A 19,363-nucleotide genomic window follows, 5' to 3' on the forward strand; every position below is an offset into this window, starting at 1 on the left:
CCACATGTATTTATTTATATATTTAAATATTCCCACATTTATTTATATTTGTATTTATTCTTACATTTCTGTCTCTTGTATGATAATGATGTGGGCTGGTCCTGCTTACCATTGGTTTATTGTAGATTGAAGCGTGTGCTCGATTACTCTTGACTTGTTTTGATGTGACGTTAGGTCGTAGCCATATCGCGTGTAAACTAAAGCTATTTGTGGGGCTATAAACACAAGAGCTTAAATTAATCCAAGATTTATTGGTTATACTAATCACAAAATAAATGGGGAGCTGTTTCTTCAACAAAACCACAAAATGAGCAAGTTTCATAAATTATATGATTTAACCTTGTCCTTTTCTTTTTTTTCTGTGTATATAACGTCATATTTTGATGTCTGCAAATCCATAATATTGTTTTCTGTTGTTATGATTGTTCATTGTAAAAGATACAACCATGCTTCATTTCCCTGATCGTTTATGTATGTATACATCTGCAATACATTCCATGTTGCACACAGAAAAGTAAAAATAAACACATGTATAAATAAATAAATATATATGGGAATATATAAATATGGAAATAAATATATGTGGGAATAAATAAATATAAAAAATAAATTAACACAAATTAAAAAATATGCCAAATAAATGAATAAATAATTAAAAGCTAAAAATAATAAAAATAAAGTTAAAAATAAATATAGAAAATAATAAAGGAAAAAAGTCATACAATAATAAATTCAGGAATTAATTTAATTAAAAACTAATTTTCTTTGTTTTATCAAGACATTTATTCCTTTATTTATTTTTTTATTATTACATTTATTCATTTATTATCTATGCAGGTTTGGGCCTCCATAATCCTCTGGTGCAGAGAGAAGGAAAAAGAAGAAAACAGAGGAAGAGAAAAAACAGCACGATAAAGGTATGTTAAGTAGCTAGGCTATGTTACGAGCTAACATTAGCTGGCTAGTTCGTTAACATGCCTATGTAGCATATCTTCTTTTTTAGGAAAGTCTGATTAAACATCTGTAAATAGCCTTGCATCTTAATATATTATAGTACACCATATTACTCAGCTAGATTTAGATTAAAGTTTTTGTCTTCTGTGTAAAAATTACTTTCCTGGGTATATATTTTTTGTAATAAAAATAAGCTTCTGTTCCATAAACTTGGTAGTGATAACAACTTAACATTATTTACATTAGTCTACAATTTTGGGGTCTTTGCTATTATATTCCAATATCATTATGCCTCAATTAGCAAGTTATAGATTAAGAGTTGTTGTTTTAGGACTACAGATGGCTTGCTGCTGTGTATAATAATTTGTGTTGAGAAAATAACATTCTGTTCTGTCAAATATGTACTCTTATGAAACTTCCCTAGGAGCACTGTTGAAATATTTTGGAGGTGGGGCACAACCAACGCCACCTGACCCAAGTGCCAGTGCCACAGCTGATGATGATTTTTCAACAATCCCAGATCAATATATTTATATGGATAAACCATGCCTTTTGTGAGACCTTTTTTGTTTTTGACAGACAGTTGCATTACCTTCTAATATGACATCTAACATGGCTAGCTTTTATTATTATTATTTTCATCTTTCATCAGGTCCATCCTCTGCAGGCGAGGAGACTTCCCAGCACATGCATCCACTGATCCTGCTGTTCCTTCCATGTCTGTTTCAACCTCAGCGGATGTGGCAAGTTAATAGCACAGCAGCCTTATTTATATTTGCTCAGTTTACTGTAGAATATCCTGAGATTAATATTTATATTTATAATTATAATTATTAATGTAATTTCCTTATAGGTCCTTCTACTTCTGTGGTCATTGGGATCGATGTCACATCTACCCCCTTAGCAACTTCCAGCCTACACCATCGATCGGCAGCTTCTCCAGTTGACCGGTTATCTATCCTGTCCGACTCAGAAAGGACTGATCTGGTAAGCAGAGGGCCACTGCCTATAAAGGAAAACTTCACATTCCCTGAAAAACCTGATGGCCGAAGCTTCCACTACACCAACAGAAAATTAATGAATGGGGAAAATATTTAAGTGGAGCTGGCTCACTTATTCAAAAAGAAATGATGCAGTCTACAGCTTCTGCTGCAAATTATTCTCTAGGAAGTCCACAAAAGTGGTAACAGAGGGACAACAAGATTGGGTAAATATAGGTGTGCTACTGTTACAATTAAAACCAAAGAAGGGTAAAATCATGCCAGGCAGACATTGGTATGTTGTAAGCAACACAGCTACAACTAATAAAATTGATAAGGGGTGTGTTAGATTTATAATGTGCGAATAATCAAGCATTGACAATATTCAATCATATTGGCGTCACCGAGGGGCAGGTAAAATGTTAATGGCTTTCTTTTCCTTCAACGGTGACAATTGTTCTTCTACACTGCTCACTTTCTAAAGCAAATCCTGATAGCCCATCTTTCTTTTGTGAGTTGAGATATACTGTCTTGCTCTTTACACATGCATAGAAAACAACTGAGTTGCCATTCTATTCTCCAAACATGGTCTTGCTATGTGTCCTTAGTTTCCCCATGCATGACACACACAAAGAGATCTTGGACGAGATCTTGGATAACGCTTTGGAATGTGGCCAGTTTTTCCACATGTACAGTAAAGGGCAGTACCATCTAGACTGGCTCTTGTAAACATATACACGTTAGATAACCTAGAAAATTATCTTCTGCAAAAGGCTTTGAAGCTTTGTTTTATTTTGGAAATGATTTGGTACTCTACTGTTAGAGGCAGGATGCAGATATGACTTGGAAAAAAAAACCATTTGTCAGTCACAAAGTCAAGATTATGAGATGACATTTAAAAATAAATTAAAAAAGATCTGGTGCAATTCTTGAAAGAACCGTTTATTATCAGAATTGAGATTCATGTTTGAGTACAATTTTGAAACAAAACTTTTACTGAGCCATTTAATGAATACAGACAAGATTTTTGTTTCTTTGCATTTCAGGACATTTCTTGACGTGCAATCAGCACACAACACACTCAACATTTGAACCTTTGGCAATCAAATTCAACAGAGACAGTTAGATTCAAAAAATTACATTATTTTTTGCAAAGCAAAAGTAGAATCTTAACAATTTTCCTTAAAATGTTTCCATGCAACATCTTTCTTAAAAAAGTTGCATGTATTGAGCTGTATTCATCCATTCAATGTTATTTTTAAATATGCGAATAAGTATGTACATCGAGAACAATGGAGCATCTTATCCCAGGATTGTTTATGCAGGGTTTAGAATTACCTTGGGTTGTCATGTTAAAGTGTGAAAAGTTCAAAAATCACTAAACTGAAAGGAGACAAATATAGTTTTATACTTTCATTGTTAACGTATTTATGCGCTAATGCTTTTCCCAATCATACAAGAAATCAATCCACAACAACACCAACATTTTTAAACCAATACTTAGATTTACTTCAAAAACAGAGTCCTAAAGGTATGAACTACCTACAGCCTACAATATTACTAACGAAAACAACTTATTCACCACTTCATGTATTGTAGCAAATTGCCCTTTAGATAATTTCCCTTTTGGGGTTGTCCAATACTATTTTCCAGCTGAACATGAATTATGCTCCCTTTTATGACAACACTATTCTCTATGATACCATAGACCTTTTGTTGAGGCAAAACTTATCCCAAATACAAGACAGCAGTATGCAGTCTTTCATGTGTTTTCAGGTTTCCTCCCTTGGTGAAACTTTTCTCACAATGTGAGCACTTGCAAGGTTTTCTCCACTGTGGATTCTTTGGTGTTCTTTAAAGGCATACGCTGTAGCAAAGGCCTTCCTACAATCAGAGCACACATGAGTTTTCACACACGCAAGCAAGCTTTGGTGCTTTTTCAAAGCATCACACCAAACAAAAGCCCTTCCACAATCAAAACAGACATACAAATTTTAATTTGTATGAATTTTCTGATGTCTCCTCAGGTATGCTGTCGTCACACATTTTTAACCACACTGATCACAGATCAATTCCCTTTCTCCAGAGTGAGCATGACGCAGATGAATGTAAAGATTGCTTGACCATGTGAAGCTTTTCTCACAGTAATGTCATGAAAAAGGCCTTTCTTTAGTGTAAATTCCCATGTGATTTTTAACATCACCCTTATTTGCAAAACTTTTTCCACACTGAGGACAGGTGAAAGATCTCTTTCCAGTGTGAACTACCATGTGATTATCAAGGAGTTTTCTATTACATAAAAGCTTTCCACATTGTTGGCATGTGAGAATGCCCTCTAGTGTGAAATTTAACATGTTTACTTTTTATGAGTGAATCTCTTTCCACACTGAGGGCTGGTGAAAGGCTCCTCTCTGGTGTAAATTTTCATGTGACAATTAAGGCTACCTTTAGATGTATAAGGCTTTCCACACTGAAGTCATGTAAAAAGGCCCTCTCCAGTATGAATTGTCATGTGATTTTTTTTTAAGCCGTACTTTACATGCATAACTCTTTTTACCTAACCTAAAGTTAGGCCTAAAATTAAAATATTAAATCATGCTAATCAATAAAACTGTCAAATGGAATATATACAGTATGTAATATGAGAAAGCAATAGGTAAAAAAAAAAAAAAAAAAAAGATTTTATGTGATATTCGATGTGCTACTGGCAGGGGCGTAGCTGTCAGTAGGTGGCTCACACAGACCCAACACTCACAGTGCAGTATTAATAATATTTGAAGTATTTTAAAGATTCAAGTATTGCTAAATAATTGCAAAATTAGCTGCAAAAATAAAGGGTATCTTGTGGAGCACTTGCTTCTGTTTCACACATGACAATAAAAGACTGAGCACAAACTGGTGCTGAATAAATATTTTAATCAATTACAATAATGACAATTGTGCACAAATGTGCACAATTTTATTTTTACTCTGTGCTTGTGCATTGTGGGATTTTAATATATCCAAGTGGCTCGACTGTTTTGACCATGTTCACCAAAATTCATCAGATCAATTTAATGATTCAGTGACCATTTCTGGTGATGCCAGAAGGTGGTGACAAATGAGTGTCTTGTGTGAAATTAGTTATTTACTGAATCAATGATCAAAAGAAAATTTTAATCCTTTGACATTTGTATGTCTACAGACCTACAAAGAGACTTTAGTAGCGGTTTTAAGCATTATAGGAACAAAGCAAATCTATCATTTCACTACAGATTGTGAGCTGCCGAGAATTACTTTTATCAAAAGATAATGTGGGGTATGGGGGCATGGTCGAGTATCTGTCTGAGGGAGAGGGAGTGCGGGAAGGCTCATCACCTGGGCTGTCATTATCTCTGACACTTGTCTCTTGTTATAGTGATGGTGGGGGGAGACCTGAAAAGACCAACGGACACATCAGTAAGGGAAGAGAGACAGCAGAGAGAGTTGGCTGTGTGTCCGCTACTGCCAAACAAACACATACACAAACAATGTCAATGTGAGTACATGTATTTCTGGATTATTTAGCTTGTTTGCTGTACACCTTGTCACACAGCAGCTTTTAGACATTGTTTTGTTTTTTGTTATAAGTCATGAATAACAAGGAGGCAGCCTCTCGCAATGCAAAGTCAATGGAGACGATTGGATTGTTATCCCCCCGGTGTGGGCGTGGCCTAAATACGCTCTGTCTGTGAGAGTACCAATGAGAGCGAAGACAGAGGATCTTCCGTCATCTGTCTCCAGGCAGGGTGAGTGTGAGATACTGAGTCCACTAGAGTGCTGGCGAGACGGAGAAGTTACAAGTTTCTGTGAGCGATTTCACTGTTCTATATCATGTTTTCTGTATCCACATACATAGTTATGGCCTAATAAAATGTTGTGTGGAAAACAATGTCAGCATTCTGAGTTAGTTTGATTCATATATTGATTTACATTTGTCTTGTTTAATGATATGATCCATTACGCACTGCTGCAGGTTATATAAAACACTCTCCCCTGCAGAATGTAAATTTTTTGAGGCAAAAGTCAAATTAGTATATCATGATTTTATCGGCAGTATCATCTGTAAACAGCATTTCAAACGCTATGGCCAGTTGTTCAGTCCACCAATAATGTTAGAGCAGCAACAGCAGTAGGACTGCCCCGCTACACAGTTCGCAGAGCCTAGCGACATGCCGCCTGCGGTGTGAATGGGGCTTTTCTTTTTCGCAATGTTTTCGAACCTGAGTGGAAGAAATGCGATTAAAGCGTTTACATGCCAGTATAAAGCAATTAAAAATCAAGTACTCCACAAATCTTACTGTGATTATCATTACTCTGATTATAAGCATAATCACAATATCATAATATCAGTTTACATGAGCTACAGTTTAATTGCAATATTGCCGTAATCACATTAAGAGGGTGCATATAAACGTCGCCAATTAGGAGCTGAATCATATCTGTATACTATCCACAACAGCTCCTAGTGCAAAGGTTATAGTAACCCTGGTAATCTGTGATTGTTTCTTCTTGTAAGCACTAATGGTTGGCAATCAGCTTGTGGTGCATTATCCCCACCAACTGGACTAGAGTCCAAAGTGCCTAAAGGATGATGAGGATGATATTATGGGCTTGTTATCTAATCCTGTTAATGCTATATCTAAACATGTTGATTTGAGATAATTTAATTGCAAACGAAGCCTATAGTTTTTCTTGTCTAGGAGCATTTTCCAGAAGAATTTGAATGTTGCATAGTAAAATAAAAACAGAAAACAATAGAAGAGTTTTTTCTATTATTTGAAATGTAATACTAGATTAAATGTCCTTCTAGCTATCATCTCTGGTAGGCCTATTTTAGGCTGTTTCTATGTCATACACTTTGCCAATACTTTCAGTGTAGTTTTTAAGCAAATCAGCAATGATCTTGATGTGCATACTTTTCTTTCTTCATTTTGCCATGACGACCATCTCATATGTTTGCTGCTGTGGTCATCCTGTCAGTGCAAAGTACAAAGTGCCCAGATTACAATATATTTTAGTGGCAAGCTGAAATAATTAACTCCATTCCTTCATGTGATACGTGAAAATGCATGCGCAACACTTTGCTGTCACTGTAGATAATACATTTACGATGTGCCTATGAAGGTAAATCACACATTGACATATTTTACATACTTCAAGCACATCCATTTTATATGTGAGTGTAGGCCTAATGGAGTTCAATGGAAAGGAGGCGGCGAGAACCGGCTTGACAATATAAATAATAGTTTAATGGAAAACTTAAGCAAAAAAGACACAAACACACACATGAAAAAAACTTTTTTTTAGGTTCCAATGTTGTGAACATTTTTGCTAAAATACACAGCTGACACAAAAAAGAGATACAGAACATTGTATTCCTTTTGAGATACAATGTTCTGCATTGATTTGTTTGTTGTATCTTTTAAGCCCAGAAATAGTTGCGTACTCAATTTTCTGAAGTGTGACTAGTGAGATTATTCTAAAGTATTGAACTGCTCTACAAAGGTAGATACTTTTCTATCAGGTATTAAAAAACTGAATAAAGGCTGAGCTTATAAATGTATTTTACCATCTCTACTTCCCTGTTAATTTATTATTCAATTTAACAATCTCTACATTAGTGGAATCTCTACAAAAAAAATACATTTAATAAAAACCTTTAATATTTGTCGCAAAGTGGGTGAGTTTAAAACATTACCAGTTTACATGCTAAAAGGGTGATGATGTGGGTCTCCTCGATGGTTTGACTTTCATCACACAACTGAATAACACAGGCAGCATGAATATGATAAATGATTACTGTAAGAGTTACATTAACATACAGGCGTGAAGGGACTTCAACATTTCTAAATTGCACAAATAAAAAACACATATACATATTTGTCTCGCTTGCTTTTGCTTGCATGTCAATGATGCCGAGATCTACTGTTATATTTAATTTAATCACTGAAGGTTTACCTGCAAAATTAGTAGCACCAAACATCACAAACAGCCTCAAGAATGGACACAGAGTAGCCGTATAACACTTTTCCTTGAGCAGAATATTGCACTACAGATCGCTAAGTTTGTTCAAAGGGGAAAGCGAGATAGAAAAAGCGCACTCGCGTGCATGGTTACCAGATTGCACAAAATAAGTATTACAATAGGCGGAATATTTCCAATTTGCGCAAGTATAAATCTCAAACTGGGGGTGTTGCATCTCTTATCTGGCAACCCTAAGCTTGTAAACGCTTGTAGAGATGCGTTAGGTCCCAATGCATGTTAACTGAATTATCCAAGAAAAAAAAAACACACTTTTATGATAAATGGCCCACGGGCCGTATGTTGCCCATGTCTGATATAGACCATTTCATGATCTTTCAAGCTTTCCGCTTTAGTGTACTTTCTCTACAATGTGAGCACTTGTAATTTAAGTATTTTCTTCAGTATGGACTCTTTGGTGCTTTTTCAAGGAGCCGGCTGTAATAAAGGCATTTCCACATACAAAGCACACATGAGTTTTCACACCTGCATGCATTTTCTGGTGCACTTTAAAACATTCACGCCATAAAAAACTCTTTCCACAAACAGAACACAAGAAAGGTTTTTCATTTGTATGAACTTTCATGTGTTTTTTTAGGTATGATGCTAAAACAAATTTTTTACTGCACTGATCACATTTAAATCTCTTTATTCCAGAGTGAGCGTGGAGCAGATGCATTCTGAGACTGCTTGACCAGGAGAAACTCTTTCCACATTCATGGCAATTGAAAGGTTTCTCTCCTGTGTGAATTCTTTTGTGTTGATCAAGGAGTTCTTTATGAATGAAATTCTTTCCACACTGAAGGCAGGTGAAAAGGCCCTCTCCAGTGTGAATTCTCATGTGATCACAAAGGTGTTTCTGACGTGTGAATCTCTTTCCACACTGCGGGCAGACGAATGCTTTCTCTCCACCGTGAATTAATATGTGTTCATTAAGTTGTTCTTTACGTTTGAATCTCTTTCCACACCGAGGGCAGACGAAGGGCTTTTCTTCATTGTGAGTAATGAAGTGAGCAGTAAGATTTCTTTTGCGTTTGAAACTCTTTCCACACTGAAGGCAGATGAAAGGCTTTTCTCCAGTATGAATTTTCATATGATCATTAAGGTGTCCTTTATGTGTAAAACTCTTTCCACATTGAGGGCAGATGAAAGGCTTTAGGACTTCTGTTCTTTCAGTGCTGCTTTGTGAGAAATTATCTTCAGTCTGTGAGTGACGCAAGGTTTTTTCATCAGTAGCGATAATGTGAGTTTTCAGGTACTGATATGTCTCCTGCACATTCAGTTCTTCACTTTCCACTTTCACTTCCATCAGGCCTGAAATGAAAATAATAAATCAACCAACTGGACAAATGGAAGGTAAACAGAAATAAAACTGACCTCAGTTTAATTGCAGAAAGCAACAGATGTCAAACCTTTTGTGATCTTTGATGTGCTGTAGATTAATTCAACCATGCATGTCACCAAATCCAAGATTCCATTAATCATTAAGATGCTTTTTGAAATCATACTTTTCTGTCTTTAATTGTTTGTCTAGCTACATTATTTCACAGCTCCAATGATTCTGTTACAACATTCACAGAATATGGTGAGCTGCCTAAAAACTTTATTATCTTAATGTACTAGAATGAATTAAGAATGGACACAAACCTCTTTGTTCCTCATTTTTCATTCTGGATAATTCTGGATCACTCATCTCCAGATTCTTCCCTTTAACGAATATATTTACAGTTGTATCTCGCAGCATTCAGCTGTTTTGAGATATTCCTGTTTATTTGGAAACGTTTGTCAGTTTAGGGTGGTGAGAATAAAGGACTCTTCTTCTTCTAGTGATGCGTCATGATGGTTCACAAATACTTTTTGGTTACCGCCACCAAGTGGACTGGAGCTTGAAGCTGATATACATGACTGTTGTTTCCAGATAATTACTGTACACCTTTGCATTTTCACACTGCTCTTTTACAACTTGCTCTTTAATACCTCTCCTTAATTTTCCTGTTCAGTTTATGCTGCCATGCCATGTATTTCCTGCCATCCATTATACCTCTGCCTTACTTAAAGGAGTAGTTCACACACAAATCATTATTATTATAATTAAAAAATTCTCTCAATATTTACTTACCTTTATATCGTCTCAACCTTGTATGAATTTTGTTCTTTCTTGGAACACAAACGAAAATATTTTGGTGAGATATGATGTGTTTTTGCCCATACAATGCAAGTGAATGTCTACCAAAATGTTGAAGCTCCAAAAAGACATAAATTCAGCATAAAGGTAATCCATTCAACTCCATTGTTTGAATCCATGTCTTCTGAAGCGATATGATCTGTTTTGGGTGAGAAACAGACCAAAACGTAACACTATAAATCTTGACATCTGCAGTCTCCTTGGCAGGATCATGATTTGAAGCACCATTAAACTTCACTTTGTTTGTGTTCTGCAGAAAAAAAGAAAGTCATACGAGTTTGACACTGTTAATTTTATTAAAGGATGTGATAATTGTCCAAATTGAGATTTGGGTACCTTGTGGCCTGCTAGCCATTTTGTCAGCTGTTTAATTGCTCTTCATTCCTATGTGGTCTGCTGCACAAAAGAGAACAGGATTACTGTCATACGTCTTTAAAGAAGAAACACAAGAATGGTCTCAAACCTCTTTGTTCCTCGTTGTTCATTCTGAATGGTTCTGTTAAACACTCTCCTCTTTAAAAAGAAAAAAACAGTAGCACATGATTGTTTATTCCAATATTCTGAATAGTTGATTCTTACCATTTCTGACGACCCGTGGCTAGATTAAACACTGGGTTAGTATGCGATTCAAAGTTTAGCATTTTTCGCTCCAAACTGATTGAAATTACAATTTTCCGAGATTCAAGATACATTTTTCTTTTTTCTTTTAACGATTTAAAACTTTTACATATCAAATGTAAGAGAGAACAGAACATCGGCTGTTATCCGGATGATGGCGGTAATGCGCCTGTCAACATGCCATACAATCCCACGAGAAGAAGAACAGCAATCGGAAGTACAAAGCAGATGTTTTTTTTCATTTGCAACTTGACTGGTGGAACTGCATGGGAAAGTAATATTTTCTCTTTATTTCAACAATGCCCGTTTGTTCAGCGTATAACTGCAAGAACCGATCTGATGGGGCTTATAAAGAGGCATACAAAAGGGGCGAGTTTTCTTTTCATATGTAAGTTTTAGGTTCATTCTCACATTTCCAGTAAGCCGCTTACACAAAAATATACAGTTGGATGATAACTTTTTTTAAATATGTGTTAAATATATTTTGTCGGTGCATGCATGTGTAATAAATATCCTGATTTATAGTGTGTGTGTAAGGATTAAAGGTGTACTTGACACACACACACACACACACACACACACACACACACACACACACAAATACATTAAATTCTCTCATCATTTACTCACCCTCATACTATCCCAGATGTGTTTCACTTTCTTTCTTCTGTTAAACACAAATTAAGATTTTTAGAAGAATATCTCAGCTCATTTGGTCCATTCAATGCAATTAAATAGTGGCCAGAACTTTGAAGCTCCAAAAAGGACATAAATGCAGCATACAAGTAATCCATATGACTCCAGTGGCTAAATTCATATCTTTCTGTGAGAAACAGATCAGTATTTAAATTATAGGTCCTTTTTTCCTATAAATTGTCCTTCCTGCCCAGTAGGTGGTGATATGTGCAAAGAGAGAAGAACTCTTAAGCCACTTTTCCACCATCGGGCCAAACAGTTCTCGTCACAATTCAAAACCGTCCCGTTCTGTGCCGATCCAGGCCATTTGGCATGGTTTTGATTCTTTTCCACTGTGGTGCAGTGAAATCAGTAGAATGTAAGTAGCAGATCCACATTAGAGAGGTGCCAAACTAGCAGAATGAGGCAACTACGTATGTAGAGGCATTCTATGTTTATAGGCTTAAAGGAATATTCCAGGTTCAATACAAGTTAAGCTCAATCGACAACGTTTGTGGCATAATGTTCATTACCACATGTAATGTCAACAAACCTTAAAACAATTGTTAAAATTACAATTTAAACAACATTACAGCTCAATAATACACAAGTTTTAACAGACGAATTAATGTAAGTTCTTTTATAAAATTATAAGCTTCACGTTTCTGCCTTTAAACCCTACAAAACTTTTCCGCATCCCCTGTCATTGTCCCCATTCACTTCTGTTGTAAGTGCCTCACTGTACACTCAATTTTTGCATTTTTTTTTAAATAAATAAAAGGAGGAACAAGTCTAAATACATTTTTTGTAGTAATCAACATTGTTGCAAATGCTGTCGATTTGAGCTTAACCCTGAATATTCCTTTAAATATTGATAGTTTTTCCAACCAGGATTCATATCACTTGGATTTAACCACTTTAGTTGTATGGATTACTTTTATGCTGCCTTTAAATGCTTTTTGGATCTTCAAAATTCTGGTCACCATTCACATGAATTGTGAGGATCTTCAAAGCTGAAATATTCCTCTAAAAAAATCTTCGTTTGTGTTCAGCTGAAGAAAGAAAGTCATACACACCTGGGATGGCATGTGGGTGGGAAAATAATGAGAGAATTATTATTTTTTTTAATCTATTTCTTTAAGTCAATAAGCAAATAATTAGAAAATATTTCTGTTGTTGTCATCAAAAAGTAAGCAGGTGGATTGTTGCATTGAGTAGCTGAGACTTAATACCTCTCCCACATCTGTAATATCTGTCATAAATGCCACTAATAAAACTGTTTAAGGAGAGACAGAGGTGTACAAAATAGCAGAGCGCCCAGCAGAGAAAGCAAAGGATTTGACAGCAACATGGCCAGACTTGTCCAGTTGGCGGCAGTGACAGTAATGTCAATGTTTAATCTGACATAAAATTCTGTGTGAAGAACAAGAGCTTCTGTGGAGATTATGAATACTTAGTGGCAAGAGTTATGGGAAGAAGAAACAAAGGGGAGACAACTATACAGTATCAACAAATAAGTCAGTACTGGAAGAATTGGTCATAATAATAATAACAGGAAAAACAACACCATAATCACTTATAATAGGGCACGCTGGTTTAAATGATTCTTTATCCAGAATAGGGAAACGTGAAACAGGACAATGTACAAACTGCAGTCAAATAGAAACTGTTGAGCATGTGCAGCATATGAAAGAGAAAGATATGAGTTTGCACAGCTGTAAATAACCTCATATTGCAAAATCTGCTTACAAAGATGGGTTATTTTTTCTACCCATTCGCTGGGTTAAGTTTTTTTTAAATCCCCTTTTTCCTCCCAATTTGAAATGGGAAATTCCCACTACTTACTAGGTCCCCGTGGTGACGTGGTTACTCACCTCAATCCTGGTGGTGGTGGACAAGTCTCAGTAGCCTCCGCTTCTGAGATAGTCGATCCACGCATCTTATCACATGGCTCATTGTGCATGACACTGCAGAGACTCACAACATGTGGAGGTTCATGCTACTTTCCATGATCCTCTTGGGTTCATGGGTTAGCCCATGTGACTCTACCCTCCCTAGCAACCAGGCCAATTTGGTTGCTTAGGAGACTTGGCTGTATACTGTTTTGTTTATTTGGATTTTTGTGAAAGCAATTTTTTATTTTTTTTTTTTAAATAAGAATAACATGCTTACATAAGTGGTGGTAGTAGTATATAATTATCTAAAATAAAGAACCTTTAAAAAGTTGTCGTTTTAACCTAGCATTGTGTCAAGAAACAACCCAGCACACTGGTTAAAGTAAATAACCCAGCAAGCTGATTTAAAAAAAATAACCCAGCATGTGTTCTTTCCAATATTTACCCAAATAATGTAATGCCCCAGGACAAACAAAAGTGCACAGTGGTTTATTAAAATATATCAAAACAACAGGTTTAGACAATATTATTTAAATATCACACACACACGTTGTGTAAGAAATCGATATTTATATCAAAGAATTATTATTATTATTAATAATGTTTCCCCTTCCAGTCGGCACTCCACACTCCTGTCCAGTCGGTGGCGGTAATGCACCATGAGCTAGTTTACCAACCGCCAATTAAATCTATAAGAAGAAGTGTTTCCGTGAAAACAAAAAACGCTCGCTGTTATTTGGTTTCTCATTTGACGTGTAAAATTGCTGAGGACAGCTAAACAATTTCTGTGTTTAAACAATGCCCGTTTGTTCCGCTTATAAGTGCAAGAAACGCTCAGATAGAGAGTTTAAAGAGGCATACAGCAGGGGCGAGTTTTCTTTTCACAAGTAAGTTTCTATATGATCTCAGTTCATGGTTGTTGTTTATAATGAAGTCTCAGATACATTTTAACATATATAAACTATACGCAAACAACTTTTTTAACCATTTGTAGCTGTTGTCCAACATTGCTACAGTGTGTCAAGCATGCATTGACATGTTTGTGGTTTTGTCTATGCACGTGTATGAAGATTTCCATTAGCTGATGGATTGAGAGTGAGAGAGTGGCTTCGTCGGATGAGATGGCAGAACTGGTGGCCAACTGGAAACTCGGTCCTGTGCTCGGATCATTTTGAGAAGGACTGTTTTGAACAAATGGGAAGTCACAAACGGTTGAAGAGCAACGCTGTCCCAACTATCTTTAACTTTCCTAAACATCTCCAGTCGAAGGTAAGTTTTGCGTTGTCATTTTGCTTTTGCATCATAAAGCAGGCCAGTGTTTCATTGTGCTATTTTTGCATATATTTTATGTTTTTTTTTTTTGTGTGTGTGTGATGTTTGTTCATGTTGCTTGAACACCAAAAATATATGTCATATTTTATGTGTTTAAGTACTACCATATGAACCAGTACTACATCATTTCTATATTGCATTGGTGTTTTATGTACTCTTATTTTCCAATATGTCCACATCTAGGGGCAAGCTGTCAAGAGACGATCTCTGGTACGTATTGGAAGGTTTAGAATCACCCCATCACGGCGAAAATGAAGATGACCAGAAGTATCAGGAACGATTAACTAATTTAAGAGTATTTTTTTATTAAATGCATTTCAGCACTTATATTTATTACTTTAATTCCAATTTTTGTTTTTTATTTTGTCTGATTCAGAATCGTAAGCCAATAGAAGTCCCAATCAAACCAAAACCAACACCAGTGCAAAAGCCAGTATTACCATGGTAGTATGCATTTATTAACCTTGCATTACATTTTTGCCAGAAATAAAACCCTCTTTCTAGTCAAACTAATGACATCTCTCTTTCATTGGTTTGATAGTCTTGAAGGGAAGTATGTTCATGTGACTCAGCTGGATTCTGATGGGTCGAGCCGTGGCCCCTTTCATCCTGGCAGCTTTCATGATGATTACTGCAAACCACAGGTTAATAATTTTTTTCACATTTGTTTTAGGATTTTGATCGTACTAAGGTGTCTTAATTACTTGTATATCTTTTTTTCACAGAGCTTTCACTGGATGAAGTTGTCAGAGGGTGATGATGACACCAGTGTATGTAGACCTTTATAATCTTTCATTGAGATACTTGAGCTAAAACTGTATATAAATACATAAGCCTGACAGATTTGGAAATAGTCTCCTGAATGGCGATTAGAAGGGTTTATTTTTATTTTTACAGGATCCTGGAAATGATGTTGCCAGTGATGATGATGATGAACCTCTTGACACACCTGAAAATACCAATACTCCGTTTATCAGGGTATATCTTTTACATGTTTGAATGACTGTCCTCTGTTACAGGTATTATTTATTGTGTGAACTCTTCAAAATAGTTATAGTGAAATTTCTTCCATCCTAACAGGATTGTTTAGAAGTCATTCAAAGTGTGACTTAAACGCATTTTACTTTTACCTCCTTTTACCTTGGTGTGTCCATTTTACAGGTGACCGAGAGATGGCAGTGGCTGAGTATAGATGTTACAGGGCCATTTCGAGAAAGCAAAGGTCCCTACAGCCACGTAGTCATCATCTGTGATTATTACACCAAATGGATTGAAATCTTCCCATCAGAAAAGCCTAATTCTGATTCCATTGCTCTGCTCATGTGTGATGCCATTTCCCGATATGGTTTTCCTTTGGGATTTCTCACACCGTGGGGGGCCAGAGGGATTCAGGTCAGAACAGTAAGTTCTGCAATATGCTTATCAGGATGATGTCAGCGCAAATATAAATGATAATAATAACAAAAATTTACTTTGTGTTGCAAATGTGATGAAAATTTATAATAATTGTATTATGTGGAATTAATCTTATTATTTTATTAAAGGGTTAGTTCACTCAAGTTCTTTCATCATTTATTCACCCTCATGCCATCCCAGATGTGTATGACTTTCTTCAGCAGAACACAAACAAGGATTTTTGCAATTTTTGGAGCTACAAATTTCTGATCACATTCAATTGCATTGTATGGACCTACAGAGCTGAGATGATTTTTTTGTTTGTTTGTGTTTTTAAGAAAAAGTCTGGGATTGCATGAGGGTGAGTAAATGATGTGAGAATTTATTCTTTCTCCTTTTGCTCACTCCTATTGTCAAGGTTAACAGAGCACTCAGTAATATTCTGAAGATAAAGGACATTTCCCTGGTCTCTCGGCATCACCAGGCTTCACAGATTGAGCCTTACACGCAATACCACATTTTCAAGTATGTTTGGACTTGATCAGATTTAAATAAAGTCACTTGAGCAAAGTAAAAAAAACAAAAAACAATCAGCCCTCGAAGCCTTAACTTCTGTTAAAAGCATTTATGCTCTCCTGCTTTTTACAGTATGGTGGAAAATCTAGTGAAGAAGTATCCAGAAAGTTGGCATGCTTTTCTACCTGTCAGTGTGTTGCGCTTCAATTGCAGCGTGCATCCAAAGACCAAACACAGACCTCTATCCCTCCATCGCTGTGAGGGAATTAAACCTTCTTCATCACCCAGAGATCAGCCGGTATGTTTTACTAAGGAAATACTGAAAAAAAACAAAACAAAAAAAAGGCACTTAAAGCCTTGCTCATACTAACAGCCCACATCCAATTATTTTGCATACCAGATTTAAATTAGATGCCAGCTTTGTGCACTGTTGTTGTCATCTGTGTTGTGCAAATGCCTTAGTCATACCAATATAGATCAGCCAAAAATGAGGACAATGGCCAAATATTTTTTTTATAATCCTACACCCTAGGAGGTTCCTTTGATGGTTAGGATTATGTCATGCATCAGGGATGGATTTGCTGTTATTTAGAATTTTTTGTAGATATTTACAGTTGTAGTCGTTAGTAGTTGTCGTACTAGAAGTAGTTAGTTCCTCTAACTCAGTCATTCATGTAGCAAGCACAGGAAGAGCATTTAAATTGTCTCAATTGTCACATCTTTATATTATTCAAATTTTTATTATTTATTTATTTATTTTTTTTGTCCAATCAAGCTCAGTGAAGATGACCTTGCAAAGTACACTTTTAAAATTGAGAAACCAAACCCTTTAAAAGAACTCCAGGCACTAAAAAGATTATTTAGTGAGTATCCATTTTCTTCTCTCAATTAATTTACCTATCTGTCTGTTTCCTTCACATCTGTTTATCTAATTATCATATAAGTTATAGATTTGCTTTGTTTATATAGGAGAATCAGCGGACTGCATTGTTGTATTGTAAAGCTGAAAAACTGGTAATATTTTTCACCCCGTCTTGTTTTCCTCTTATTTGCTTATGAAAATCTTCAAAAGACCATATGATACTACCTAAAATACAACTAACTCTTGTTTAATTTCTAGTGTGCCGGAGGAATGTAGGTCTGTGTATGACTTCAAAATGAAGAAAAACATGAGGAACAAGCTCATTACAGAACACAAACTCAATACAGAGATCAGTTAAAGTCCATAGATACCCAGACTGAGGTGTTATTGATAAGCGATTTTCATATTGAAATGTTATGGCAAATAGATACCATTTAAGGTATTGAAGAGAGGAGTCGTGGATGTAAAATAAACCAACTGTATGGAAAGAAGGGGGAAAAGACATAGTTTCCTGAATGTCATAGCTCATCTGTAGTGATTGTACACTGATTTAACAGGTTAAAGGGACTGTTCACCTAAAATGAAAATGGTCATCATTTACTCACCCTCATGCTGTTCCAATCCAGACATGTATGACTTCTTTCATCATAGCATTTTTTTTCTCCCTTCCATACAATAGAACTGAATGATGACTCACAGAAGAAAACAAAAACTAATACAGTTAAATTCTCATTGCCCACAGACAGCAAGGTCTTGTTCATGTGTTTATTCTTCTTTTGACACTATGTCTTCCTGTATTACATGTTCATGTGCAGTTTTTCAACAAATGCAGTCATTAGGCTTGTTCGAGATGCCAAATGTCTTGCCTTGAAAGTAGACGAGAGTAGACTGCGGCTGTAGTCTGGGAAGTAGTGAAATAAGAGCTATCAAGTCGGACAGTTCTCACTTCTGGTAGTGGATCAGATCAGACGCCTTCGAGATCAAATGCAGATATCGCGGGATGCTGATGGGTTGCTGATGAAGTGGATATTATTTAAATTATATTGCTTTATAATGAAAATAAATGTGATGAAAATGTTCCTGTTATTTAATTTCTCCAATACAACGTGTATTTCCATCCATTTTTAGTTTAATAAAGACAAATTTGATATATTAAAGAACTTTTAATATAAAAGTCACATACCGATCTCCTTCAGATATCGCACTGTCAGAGTGTTGGGAATATTCACTTTAATTTATACTCATAAAAACATGATAATTACATTTTAGAAGAGTACGAAACATTAAGCCAATGAACATAGGGGGAATTCATAAAGTAAGAGATTCCTTATGCAATCTCTTTGATTCTTTGATCATTTAAATTTGAAAAATATATGGTCCATGCGGCAAATATTTTTCCTCACAAAGTAAACAAAATATATTTGAAAATAATTCATAATATTTACAATGTCAAAAATGTCTTAATGAAAAAATTCCCATTCTGATTTTGACACCAATTGCTCTTTTTGTCAGAATGACACTGAAACGCCTCTTCATTTGTTTTGGTTGTGCAGTTATTCTCTGCAACGTTGGAAAGATGTTAGTTTGTTTATCTCAAGAAATATCTTGTTTTTCAATGAATCACAAAACTGTCATTTTTGGATTTGATGAAGCGGATCCAAATGCTGCTTTATAATAATTGAATTATTTTCCTATGTAGATTTTATATTCATAAATGTCAATTTTCGAATTGTAAGCCTATTTATTTATTTATTTTTTGGTATTCTTACAACAGATAAAGCAGTATTTGATTACAATTGAATCTTCTCTTAACAAAAAAGCACTCAGAACATGTACGGCCTACAAACATTTTACTTTAATGTGTAATTTTCTTTTACATTAAGTAATGCCCTCTTTCTTTCTCTTTTTA

The 19,363-nt window shown here is 35.6% G+C and overlaps 2 protein-coding genes across 3 annotated transcripts; one reads left to right on the forward strand and one right to left on the reverse strand.

Moving 5' to 3' along the window:
- Positions 1 to 7,267: 7,267 nt before the first annotated feature.
- Positions 7,268 to 9,770, reverse strand: LOC127648396 (gastrula zinc finger protein XlCGF8.2DB-like). Its single transcript, XM_052133061.1, has 2 exons — positions 9,624 to 9,770; positions 7,268 to 9,290 (listed from the first exon to the last, which is right to left on the reverse strand). Exons 1-2 carry the CDS (start codon positions 9,718 to 9,720, stop codon positions 8,365 to 8,367), a joined length of 1,023 nt encoding a protein of 340 aa, XP_051989021.1. The 5' UTR covers positions 9,721 to 9,770; the 3' UTR covers positions 7,268 to 8,364.
- Positions 9,771 to 10,990: 1,220 nt separating this feature from the next.
- Positions 10,991 to 18,531, forward strand: LOC127647688 (uncharacterized). 2 transcript variants are annotated; one of them, XM_052132102.1, is made up of 13 exons: positions 10,991 to 11,167; positions 14,420 to 14,618; positions 14,865 to 14,891; positions 15,058 to 15,125; positions 15,223 to 15,325; positions 15,407 to 15,451; positions 15,579 to 15,659; positions 15,843 to 16,082; positions 16,495 to 16,601; positions 16,725 to 16,890; positions 17,368 to 17,455; positions 17,562 to 17,606; positions 17,713 to 18,531. In XM_052132102.1, exons 1-12 carry the CDS (start codon positions 11,079 to 11,081, stop codon positions 17,591 to 17,593), a joined length of 1,245 nt encoding a protein of 414 aa, XP_051988062.1. In that variant the 5' UTR covers positions 10,991 to 11,078; the 3' UTR covers positions 17,594 to 17,606; positions 17,713 to 18,531. The 2 variants fall into 2 exon arrangements, with proteins under 2 accessions (XP_051988062.1, XP_051988061.1); XM_052132101.1 differs by lacking the exon at positions 10,991 to 11,167 and adding an exon at positions 14,049 to 14,236.
- The last annotated feature ends 832 nt before the right edge of the window (positions 18,532 to 19,363 follow it).

The sequence above is a fragment of the Xyrauchen texanus genome, chromosome 8, assembly GCF_025860055.1.
Source record: "Xyrauchen texanus isolate HMW12.3.18 chromosome 8, RBS_HiC_50CHRs, whole genome shotgun sequence".
NCBI lineage: Eukaryota > Metazoa > Chordata > Actinopteri > Cypriniformes > Catostomidae > Xyrauchen > Xyrauchen texanus.

Bases quoted from the DNA above. Each gene is read 5' to 3' on its own strand.
- LOC127648396 (XM_052133061.1), bottom strand. From the start codon at position 9,720: ATGCTGCGAGATACAACTGTAAATATATTCGTTAAAGGGAAGAATCTG. The intron at 9,291-9,623 runs GTTTGTGTCCAT...TTTTCATTTCAG, and splicing joins GAAAAATGAGGAACAAAGAG to GCCTGATGGAAGTGAAAGTG.
- LOC127647688 (XM_052132102.1), top strand. From the start codon at position 11,079: ATGCCCGTTTGTTCAGCGTATAACTGCAAGAACCGATCTGATGGGGCT. The intron at 15,660-15,842 runs GTATATCTTTTA...TCCATTTTACAG, and splicing joins CCAATACTCCGTTTATCAGG to GTGACCGAGAGATGGCAGTG. The intron at 16,602-16,724 runs GTATGTTTGGAC...TGCTTTTTACAG, and splicing joins ACGCAATACCACATTTTCAA to TATGGTGGAAAATCTAGTGA.